We start from the raw sequence: 12274 nt of genomic DNA, 5'->3' as shown, positions 1-12274 counted from the left end.
GCTACAACTAAATCTGAAGATCGGAATGATCCAATGCTTCTTTATAACAAAATGACATTAGCCCAGCTCCAAAATAACTTTTCACTAGAGATCAATGGGAAGGTAAGTACCAAGTTTTATGTGCTCTGTTATTGTGCCATTTCTAAAATTATAACATTGAAATATAGTTGGTTAAAATTCAGTGATTATTTACTTTTTGAAATAAATTGAATGTCAAAATGAATTTAGAGGACACCAACCATTTGACTTGATGACAAGACTGGGGGAAAAAAAAATGTGAAATCATTGTATTATATTTAGTTAGAGTGAATTTCAAATTAAAATTCCTTTCAAGGCAGCTATGCAATGATATTAGACTATTGTAACAAAAAGTTTGGAAAACATTAAACTGGAAAATCCTTCTGAAATACAACTGTATAGCCATTGGACTTGGCCAGTCAAATAATAAAGCCACTAGATTTCTTTTTTAACTCTTAAAAATGATAATTTATTTATGGAACTTGCCATATTCTCATCAAGGCCATGTATCGAGATGTTCCGAGCAATAGTGGAGAAATAGAACACAAGAAATAAGAAGAAAAATCTGTCTCATAGATTCCATTTATAAACAGTTGTAATTCATTAGCCAGTACATAATAATCTCTTTTGGGGACTATGCATGTATCCTTGTGTATAAGTTCATACACATGATTGTGAAAAGTAGCAAGATCCATGGGAAAATCTACAAACCATCACATTCACTGATAGAATTCTCTTTGGCACTAATTACAGGAAAAAAAGGGAGGGGGGATACTTTGTAAAGGCATGACCTATTGTTAGGAATTTCTCACATGAAGCTGCTTAAAATAATAAGTGTTAAGGGTTTTAATAAGTATGTTTTGAAACAATGGTCCGAACTACCAAACGAAATTAAGAAAAGTATATAGTACTACATACTTAGTGATCTTTATTTTTATGTACTTCCACATCTGTGTTTTTTTCTTATATCTACTGGTGGTTGAATAACCATTCAGAGAATAACAGATAAGATTTCATCTCTTAGCAGCTCCAAAGTGTAAAAATTGCATATGCCTATAGACCCAATATTGATAGTTTCAGATGTGTTGTTTGGCTTCATTGGACCATTTGTGTTCTATCTGTGACATTACTGTACCTCTCCTACAATAGTATGCTTTCATTTATAGCAGGATCTCCACTGAGATGTATCACTGTGTTTGAATGGATTGTTTAATATCCACCCTTAAAAGATAAACACTTTATACCCATTTAAATTTTTGCATAAATGTAGGAAGCTTTATTTTATAAAGCTAAATTTCTTTTTCATTTTTTTTTTAATGTGAGTTAGACCAAGAAGATGACATCGAGCTTAATTTCTAGCTGTATATTCTCTATGCTTAAGGGCTTTGCTTTTGCTCTTAAATGGTTGGTTGAATGCTGCTCTTTAAATAATCATGCTACAGAACTAATTTCTATTCAGGAACTGATTGAAACAATGGAGGAAAAATCCCACGCAAATAAACTGGACATTGTGGTAATTCTATAGTGATGCAAATGACACCCTAACCATGTCTGACTCCATAAATAAATAAAACTGAATGTTTTATGCTTGCTTTTTTCCAGCCATTCAGCTGGTCAAATTTCACAAATGAAATCATGTCAACTGTGAATATTAATATTCCAAATGAAGAAGAGGTGGTTGTTTATGCTCCAGAATATTTAACCAAACTTAAGCTCACTCTTACCAAATATTCTGCCAGGTAGGTATGTCAGAGTGCCTATGTCCTCAAAATTTACATTTAATATCACTCTTTAGAAGCTTTGCAGCCTCATCTTTTCTGTTGCTGGGTGGTGGGTTTTTTTATACAGAGATCTTCAAAATTTAATGTCCTGGCGATTCATAATGGATCTTGTAAGCAGCCTCAGCCGAACCTACAAGGAGTCCAGAAATGCTTTCCGCAAGGTGAAGAAAAAATCTCTCTTTTCTTAAGACTTAACACATAAAGAGATACATGGTTATGAAGGCTTGCCATGTGCTAGAATGTGGTGAACTTTGCCAAGAGTCAAAATGCCAAATGTTGGTTATTTTGCCCCTATTTTGGCTCTGTTGCCTAGGAAAGCCAGCTTTCAAGGGCTTTGCCATCCCATGATTGTCTACTCTGGCAGCATGATTGAATTGCCCTGGAAGGAGGTGCATTTGGTTATTTGAGCAGTTCGTGAGAGAATACTGGCTTGGTTTTTTGTTGTGTTAAACGTAACTGCAAGGGGATCTATCTGAATAAATTTCATTTTCAGGTGCCTGTAGCACACTAGACATACAGACAGGTGGACTACATTGATGTGGACAATCCACTGAGAGTACAGCTACCTGGAGACAACCTTAAGGCTTTTTACTAGGCTGTACCTGCATTATTTAAACAATCGTCCTATTAGTGCTGTGGTGAGGGGAGAGGGCAGGAGGGATTGAAGAGGAAAAACTCTGGCAAACGTATTGATTGGTGTTATGGAAAGGAAACAACTGTTTATTTGACATTTCTAGCATTTACCCTTTGAAAGAAAATGTAGACAAAGTTTTGAAATTAAAGCCTGCAAAAATGGTCTTTTGCTCGATTTCCATTACCTCAGTTAATTCCCTCGTTAGTACTTAAATTTATTCACATACAGTTCTTCTAAGTACTGGAAATTCAGCTAAATTATTAAAAAACTGAAATGTGTTTTCTTGTATACCAGATACCTCCCTTGTTACATAAATTGAACATTACTTCGTGTTTACGTTTATGCAGTTGTAACTGTTATATATATTTTTTTGGTTTTGGTGGAAGGGGGGCCATTTTGTTGTTGTTTTCTAAACTGTCTACAAGGGTATTCACCTGTAACGGCCCAAAGTTCCACTGGGATGTGCTGCCGAAAATATACCTTGTTTTCAGATTATTTGTAAGTAAATGCTCCAGTTGGATTACGTTTTTGTCTTGGGCAAGGACAACATGCCTTGTGAGGAGAAGCAGAATTTAGAGGACATAAAGAACAGAGTCCCTGTGAAATATGTGTTCTACCTTGCTCTGGCCATCTTCTCGTGGTCAGATGTCATTTCCTTTCTCTCGCCCTTAGGCCCTTTATGGCACAACATCAGAAACAGCAACGTGGAGACGTTGTGCAAACTATGTCAATGGGAATATGGAAAATGCTGTGGGAAGGCTGTACGTGGAAGCTGCATTCGCTGGAGAGAGTAAACATGTGGTAATGTTTTCAGCACAATACTCTTATCAGTTGATTGTTTCCATCAATGGGCAATTACAATAGTTCATAATTGGGCTAAAGTTTATTAATTGGCAGAGAATCTCTGTATCACAATTTGTGGTTATTTCTCAACCACTCTCCTCCTCCCTCTCCCAAAAGGTCTGCTTCTGTTTCTGATCTTAAAGTTGTCTAGTCCAAAACCAATCGTCCCCCTTCCCGAAACAATGTATTCAGAGTACCCACTCACTCACATGTTCTGTTGATACAGTTAATTGTAAATTCTCCTATTGGCAAGACTGACCAAGAATTAGAGTTTTCTGAAAAACTTTGAAAGTAAGGTTTTAGGGTTTATTTGAAATACCTAAAAAAGTACTCCATTTTTCATTGTTATTGAAATGAAGACCATGGAACTTAAAGGCTAAGTGAAAGAAACTATTAAAATGCTACTTTATGCTTAATTGAACTACTAACAGTGATGACAGCTACTATTTTATGTGTTTTTTTATGATAATGGAAACCATTATGTTCTTTTTTTTTTAAAGTTTATTTTTGAGAGAAAGAGAGACAGAGCATGGGTGGGGGAGGGCAGAAAGAGAGGGAGACACAGAATCTGAGCTATCAGCACAGAGCTCTACACAGGGCTCGAACTCACTAATGGTGAGATCATGACCTGAGCCAAAGTTAGATTGAGCCACCCAGGCGTCCTGAAGCCATTACATTCTAAAGATAATTTTTTCATTAATGCATATATAAGACCTATTTCACCATTAGGGTCAATAGTAGCAAGATTCCTTTGAAAACATAATTATCCACATGTATCCATTTGTTTAGGTCATGGTTTGTCTATAAATTTACATGCATTAACATATTATTGAGTCCTATAAAGGCAGCTCAAAGCCCTGTTTGTTAAAATTTGTGTTACAGAAAATTAATTCATGGCCTAAATTTGTCTTCTGTTCCTTTCATTTTAGGTTGAGGATTTGATTACACAGATCCGAGAGGTTTTTATCCAGACTTTAGATGACCTCACTTGGATGGATGCTGAGACGAAAAAGAAAGCTGAGGAAAAGGTAAAAAGAAACACAAAGCTAACTATTAGCTAACAATTGCTTTACAAGCAAAGATCAACTTGAAGTTCAGAAGAAAGAAGTTCAAGGATTGCATAAAATTAAGCAAGCTCCTTCAAGATGTCATGTTTCCAGGAACAGTTTTCGTGGATAAAGATTTGTTTCTATGATTTTTCACCTTTTATTATCTCTTTGCATCCAGCTCCTACTGTCCATGTTCAGTTCAAACCTTTGAAAGATCTCCAATTTTCCTTTTTTTTTTTTTTAAGGAGTCTTCAGAAAACAAGGAAAAATCTTAGATGAACGAGTAAAGAACCGAAAGATACTATCAATGGTTCATACTTCTCCTCTTTTCATAAAGCTTATGCAAAAGGACTCTACTAAAGCCTAAAAAATATCCCTTAATGTTTAATGCAGATTTCCAGCTCAAGTTTTAGAAAACATGCCTTATTTAGACTTTTATATGGCCTAGGGAGAAAAGTGTACACTTCTGTAAGTGTAAGGTGATGCATTATTTGAGTATTACATGGTGATCTACAGTTAAAGGGATGTTGAAGGAGCCTTGTTATAGCTATTCTTATCTACCCCATTGTGCACCTGTTACTGGGACTTCTCATATCTTGCATAAGAACAAAGGTGTCAGGGCTTCTGGGTGGCTTAGTCGGTTAAGTGTCCGACTTTGGCTCAGGTCACGATCTCATGGTTCATGGGTTTAAGCCTGGCGTCAGGCTCTGCACTGACAGCTCAGAGCCTGGAACCTGCTTCAGATTCTGTGTCTCCCTCTGTCCTCCCCAACTCATGCTCTGTCTCTCTCAAAAAAATGAATAAATGTTAAAAAAAATTTTTGTAAAGAATAAAGGTGTCAGATGCCTAAGGAAATCTTAGGTTTAAACTTACTACGATCATTTGTCTTGATAACTATATAAAACTAGAAGGAATATGTCCAGTGGAAATTCTATATACTTTGGCAGCAAAATTCACATGCAACCTGATAATTCCTCTGTAGTTAGGATGGCAAGAAGAACAGACCATTCTTCAAACTGATACAGAAAGAGTTTATGAACCTACTATAATAAAAAACCAAGATACAGTCTAGTTCTTTCCAGGATTAAATCATGTGGAAGGACTATCTTTTTCAGTCTTCTCAAAGCTGGAGATAGGTTAGGTCTAGAATTTAGGCACCAAAGTATATCTGTCTTTTCATCACTGACTCAGAAATTCCTCAGAAATTCAGGCCGGCTCTGCTCCTTTCATGTTCTAGCTATCTTGACCTGGGTCTATTTGATGTAGCACAGCTGGATTATGCTAGATCATCATTTCCCAAGGCAGTATCATAAGCCACTGAACCCACAAGTAGTTCCCTGAAGAAGACTCTCACGGTCAAAGAATTTAGGGAACATTTCCTGTAGGAAGACTTTCCTGATCCCACCCTAGACTAGGTTACATGCTTCTAGGAGATGATTTTAAGGTACCATACCTAACACTCATTACATTGCCTGTCACTGAACTTTATGGTAAGCTCTCTGGGGGAGAAAGTTTTTCCTAGCATTGTATTCTCAGCCCCTTACAAAGTACCTGACTCATCATAGATGCTTGAATATGTATTGAATGAGAAAATAGACAAATTAATTCCTTATGCTTACAATTGGACACTTACAATTACCGAATTTTAAGCTGCAGTAAAGAAGCCTGCTTAATGTTTTTGTCACAGTATTTACCCAAAGTATTTGACGATAAATCCTTTTTATGTAGACCTAATTCTGTAGAGTTTGTGTCCCTTAGGACACTCTTTGGGGAAGTGTCTTCTAGAAAATAAAAAACCTCTGAGAAGGGGCTGATGGTAATGGGCAGTGGTGTGGAAACCTACAAGAAAATGGGCTTGGCCTAAAACAGACTTACGCATATCCTGTCTGATCCACTGCGGAACTCCTGTGCTTATGAAACAGATTTGTAGCATAATTAAATTACTTTTTTAGGTTTTTATTTATTTATTTTGAAAGAGAGAGAAAGTGAGCAGGGGAGGGGCAGAAAGAGGGAGAGAGAGGATCCCAAGCAGGCTCCACACCATCAGCACAGAACCCGAAGCGGGGCTCAAACTCACAAACTGTGAGATCATGACCTGAGCCGAAACCAAGAGTCGGACGTTCAACTGACTGAGCCACCCAGGCGCCCTGCATAATTAAAATATTTAAGAGCAATGTAATATGATAGAATCAAAAGTCAAATATCTTTGAAAAAATGAGAGAAATAAAAAATGGAAAGATATTGCAATAGTAAACTAGTAATAAAATAATAAAAAAATAAGTAAACAATTTTAAAATAATAAAAATTAGCAAGGGTAGTAAGCAAGTGGTAAACATGAGCTAGTACAACAAGGCAAGTCCTGTCTTCTACTCATTTAAATAATGCCATTCATTTAACTGTGGGAAGATAGGTACACTGGCCTTGGAGACCAAAAGAGAACATATAAACTCCAGGACTCCATACTCAGAACATTAGCACTAAACTTATAAGCCCATATCTGTTTTCTCAGCCAAATCAGTGAAATGGAAAGACAATTATAAGCTGGTAGAATGGAAGCACTATTACTTACCCCTCCTAAGAAATGGAAGAAAAAAGCCTTTCAGAGAAAAATTTCATAGAAGTACAATACATGAGGAACAATGACTTGTCAGTTTTCATTTTGGTTTTCTTGGGAAAGCTGGAGCCTATAAGAATAGGGTATTAGAAGCTAAATTTCAGAACCGGTTTTTGTTTATTTTCAACCCCAGGGAGAAGCCATTGCAAAGATCTCTATTTAAGTGTTGTCAGATACTATTTTTGTAAACAGTATGGAGCAGGTTATTCAATTGGCAGTCATGGGCAAATTATAATGTTTGCATTTAAAAATATATATATAATGTTTGCATTTGAAAGCTATAGAATTATCCTTATATTCAATATTTTAATTTTCATAGGCCTTAGCAATTAAAGAAAGAATTGGCTATCCTGATGACATTATTTCAAATGACAACAAACTGAATAATGAATACCTCGAGGTAAGTCTCTATGCAGACTGTGCTAATGATACCTGGGGCTGGTGATGATGTCATTTGCAGCTGTGGGGTGCCCGAAATGATGTGAAGTAGCCTAAGGCCAAAGGTCTTGTTATATAAAAGCCTTTTCCACCGAAGCCAGAACTTGTGTTTTAGTTTTAGCCTTTTGTTTCATTGGCCTGGTTCATATTTGGTTTTTGTGATCTTGGTCTCCATATATTCCATTGAACAGTACTGGAAAAATCTGGTGTCCTTTAAAGAGCATCAAGGGGTAGACATCAAAGTGATGAACAACAGGCCGCACTCAGGCTCCTTATCTCCTCTGGTCCAGGCCTGGAAAGTCACGTCTTCAGTTCCCCTTCGCTTTCCTATTATTCCTCCACTGGATAAAAACCAGGTTATGCCTCTGTATTCAAAAAAAAATAAAACAAAACAAAAACCTACCATTTGAAAACCAGAATCGGTTTTATTCCCCTCTGGTAATGTAACAATGAAAAGAGAACAGAATTGATTCAAGTCACTACACTATTGATTTAAGACCCAGCTGAGGATCCTGTTGCTAATCTTGTGGTCCCCGCAACTCCTTGAGACCCTGGTGACAACAAGGTGATCCTTGTCCAGAAGTGGGGATGTCAGTGATTCCTAATCCATTGATTACCAGTCTAACATGGGAGTTTGCAAGCCACAGTGTCCTCTTCTCTCTTTACATTTGTAGAAAAGCTTGACTGTTTCTTGTAAATGAGCTGGCTGCAGCATCTGAGTCCTGGGGGCCTTTGTGGCAGGAGTCTGATGGCTAAGAACATAGACCCACAGGGAATTTCTTGGGTTCAAATCCCAGCTCCACCATTGACTAACTTGGGCAAGTGACTTAATTGCCTTGGTTTCCTCAGCTTTAAAATGGCAATAACAACCCATCTTCATAAGATTATTATAAGGATTAAAAACATGTAATATATAAAGTGCTGAGAACAGTGCCTGGTACATTGTAGGTGCTAAAATGGAATGTGCTCTTATCTGTCATGTAAGGGTTACTATCAATATAGGAAAGCTTGTCTGACACTCGGTTCATTCGATTAGTTACAGAAGAATAGACTAAAGTAGCGATTTAGTTAGAGCGACAGTGACCTATTATATAGAACTAGGCTAAATGGAATTAAATCCTTCTTTGGTAAGTTTTAATGCTCTCCGTTAACTTTATTAACTAATACAATTTAAGAAAATGTCCCCTATGTTTTTTTAGCAGAAATTTTGACTATTTTTCCCAAAACCTTTTATGTAATATAGTTGAACTACAAGGAAGATGAATACTTTGAGAACATAATTCAAAACTTGAAGTTTGGCCAAAATAAACAACTAAAGAAGCTCCGAGAAAAGGTGGACAAGGATGAGTATGTATATTCCAGTTTCCTATATGTTCATTCAGAAAAGGGGCTTTTCCCCTCTCATTGTTGGGTTAAGAAAAAGAACCTGACTCAATGTTAATGTTAAAAAAGTACAATATTCTCCTTCAATGGAGTGAATACCTCTACGAGCATCCAAGAATATCATACTAAAGGTGGGTCAAAGATTTAAGCAAAATTAAAATTTGTTTTATTATGGTGGCCTCAGGCTACCTCATTTCTTTGGTTTCCTCTCATATTATTACCTCTTTCCTCTACTTTGTGGACAAGTTTCTCAAGAACACCTTGACCTAGGTAACCCAGAGCTCCTGCCAGTTTTCTCTGAGGCCACACTTGTGGAACTCGGAATTATCTCCTGCCCACAGCCCCACCTGTTTTCTATGGGTCAGTCATCCCACAACTCCATCCCCTTCTAGACTGCTCCGTGTGACACGCCCCTGAAACTTGTGGCAGCCGAATAAGAGATAATGGGAGTTGCCTTCAAATGCTCTTAATCCCTGCTTATCAGTGGCATTGGTGCTTATGTTAACATCAGCTTAGTGTTTATTTTTCAACTAAATGGGTGTGTCTAACTCAGTATGTCTAACATATTAACATGCATCAACTTGTGTGTTTGTGCACATAGAGCCCTAGAGCTGCTTATGTTGACTTTTTCTTGCTGGGCTCTTAACTTCTAGAGAACAGGGGCTATTCGTTTTGACTGCTCAGCAGCATGCTGAACACATGGAAGGTTTTCAGTTAAAACTGAGTTAAAGAGTGAGTGAGCGAATAAAAAAGAAATGTACTAACTTGATCCGTGTGGTAGCCGACAAAATAACATGACAGTGAGGTGCTTGGTTTATTATTCATGTATTCATTTATTCTTTCATTTATTCATTTACTAAACTAATATTGTAGAACACTGACTAAGTCCAGGTGTCATTGGGAACTGGGAGAATCACAAGTGAACTTTGATTATATTATATTATATTATATTATATTATATTATATTACATTACAACAGCAGAAGGTAAGAAAGACATATATAATAAACTCTACCACTAGGAGGGAAATGTGCCAGGAAGTGTACAAAGTGATGTGAGACTGTTTGATGACAGGCTGTTCTGTTCTCAGTTAACTAAGTACAGGTTGGACAAAATTCCTAAGTGAAAATGCCAATACGTTCGATCTCTGTACACCATTTTGAACCTGTCAGGTGCCATGAAAGAGAGATTGATTTCCTTTGCTGACCTCTGGGTTTATACTGCAGTAAATGTATTGTCTGGTGCTAAAAACAGGGCTGCAAATGTCAGAGAACGTTTAGTGTCCTAGCTGGCAAAGAAGGAAGAAGAGTGGGTGCATATGGTTTGTGTTGTAATTGGTTGTGAAACCCTATTTCAAGAAACCCACAAAAAAGTCATCAAAAAGAATATTCAGTGGGTAAACTTATAAACTGAGAAGTTTCTTGTAAGTCTGAATTTTTTTCTTTAAGATGCATATACTTACATTTAATAATTGTTAGTACTGTGTGAAATATCTACAAATATCTACAAATATTGTCAAATAGTGTTTCTGAAAATAGCTAATATAACCTGCATCCATATGACACCAGAAGACTTTTTCATAATTTTAAAAATAGTTGTTGAGTTATGGCTTCATGTTTTCTTTTGAACTTAATGTAGTCCAAAGTTCTACAATTATTTTGTAATATAGTTTGCATTTTTCATTCCCTTTCATCATATATGTTGCTTTTCTCTTGAGTCCTTTTCCCTTACAATAATCACAAGTGAAAGCTGTGTACACTGTTTTAATGAATGTTTGCTCAGTAGCACGCATAGGTCAACAGAACATTTTGGGTCCTTCCCATGAGCTTCTGATAGTCATCATAAGTGCAATATGGCTTCTAAGGTCTTCTCTGCCATGTCAGACTAGTTTCTTTTCCTTTCTCTTCTTCTGCCTGTGTACTGAGTCCGAGGGTTCTAAATTCTGGCTGTACAGGAGAGTCACCTGGGGAGCCCTAGAAATAGTACTGAGGCCCCAATCTCACTACCCTTGCCTGTGATGTACTTGCCTGTGGGTGGGGACCCAGGTATTGGATTCTTTTTAAGTACTACCCCCCAACTTCAAGTGAGAACCTCTGAGTTAGTGTTAGTTCCTTTTGGTTAATGATACTCTTCGTATTTAGTTTTGTGTCATTTTCTTTTTACAGGGTGATGCTTTTAACTTGGCAGTTTAGGTTTAAAATTTATTTTTTGTTTTCCAAAATATTGGAAGGACCTTTGACAGTGATCATGTCAAACCATTAGGACTGTGGGATACAATGTCATGACAGTTCCTTATATTTTTTTGAGGTTTCTTGGAGTGAAAGTTTCAGACCTATTTTGTAATTGTGTAGTAGTAATAAAGTCACTATGTTCTCCTTCCTTTTTTATGTATACCAAATTCAAATCCTCACTGTGTGTGTTCAGGCAGACACATCTACTGCTTCTGCTTTGTTCACATAGTTTGTAGTTACCTCTCAGAGAACTACATTTTCAGATGCTCAAGTCCTCACTCCTAAGGTCTTGCAGGAGAAATGGGTGCCCATGCCCACAATTGATGGGACAGGGATGGGAAAAACTATGGATTATGTAGGGTTTATATTGTAGGGTATTGTAGATGCATTATATTTTCAAGACAACAATCAATTTTAATTAATTCAGTCAATTAACCAAGTAATAAGCTTCTGGACCTGTGTTTGTTTGTTTGTTTGTTTGTTTGTTTGTTTTTCCCCTCACTGGGCAAACTCCTATGCTTCTTGGCATCTTCTACCATCATTATGACCACTGAATATTTGTACCTGGCCCAGATTTGTTTTCAACCCACATGTCTAGCTACCCATGAAACATCTCTACATAGGTGTTCCACAGACCCTACAAACACAGAATTTTCCATTTGGGACAAAATTTGATCATCTTTCTCCCCATATCCTCATATTGCCCTATATTTTCCAGCAACTTTCATCTTATTGTTATCAATACAGAAATCAGGGACTCACCATTCTAGACTGATCTCTTTCTCTCATCTCTGACATCTATAGTAATATCTACTCCAGATCCCCATTCAAAACCAAAAGTTTACATCTACCAGCTGCTAATTAAAGATTATATAGGTATTTCTAGGGGATCTCCATCTTACTATCTCCATGGTCGCTGAGTAAATTCAGGCATGTCTCATTGTTCACCAAAGTTATTACTAATTTTTTCCTAATCTTATCACCAATCATCTTATCACCAATCATCTTTCCTTCAGCTCATTCTCCTTACTAATACCCTAGAGATTTTTTAAAGACACAGAATGAGTTGTGTTATTTCCTGATGAAAACCTTTCAATATATCCCTATTGCCTATCTCATGGTACAAGGCTCTGCATTCCTCCCATTAGCTCTCCAGAATTCCTTTAGATTCACCCTGCCCACCCTCCCAGCATTGCCCAAACCTCCAACTATAGGAATAACTCTAGGTCATTCTTCCATCTTTTCTTCCTCCTTATCCCTTACCGTGGATCACCCTTTCTGTCC

At 37.0% G+C, this 12274-nt stretch overlaps 1 protein-coding gene across 6 annotated transcripts in view; it reads left to right on the top strand.

Annotated features, from left to right (window-relative positions):
• The window catches only part of MME (membrane metalloendopeptidase), a 109271-nt gene that overhangs the window by 61377 nt on the left and 35620 nt on the right, over positions 1 to 12274 (top strand). For all 6 annotated transcript variants that reach the window (XM_042955519.1, XM_042955520.1, XM_042955518.1 and 3 more), the window contains exons 10-16: positions 1 to 102; positions 1621 to 1757; positions 1867 to 1960; positions 3106 to 3234; positions 4206 to 4304; positions 7259 to 7339; positions 8621 to 8724. In XM_042955519.1, the coding sequence (XP_042811453.1) occupies positions 1 to 102; positions 1621 to 1757; positions 1867 to 1960; positions 3106 to 3234; positions 4206 to 4304; positions 7259 to 7339; positions 8621 to 8724 (746 nt within the window). The remainder of the gene's footprint in view (positions 103 to 1620; positions 1758 to 1866; positions 1961 to 3105; positions 3235 to 4205; positions 4305 to 7258; positions 7340 to 8620; positions 8725 to 12274) is intronic.

This window comes from Panthera leo, chromosome C2 (assembly GCF_018350215.1).
Source record: "Panthera leo isolate Ple1 chromosome C2, P.leo_Ple1_pat1.1, whole genome shotgun sequence".
NCBI classification, from domain to species: Eukaryota; Metazoa; Chordata; class Mammalia; order Carnivora; family Felidae; genus Panthera; species Panthera leo.
This window is presented reverse-complemented; position numbering and strand designations above follow the sequence as displayed.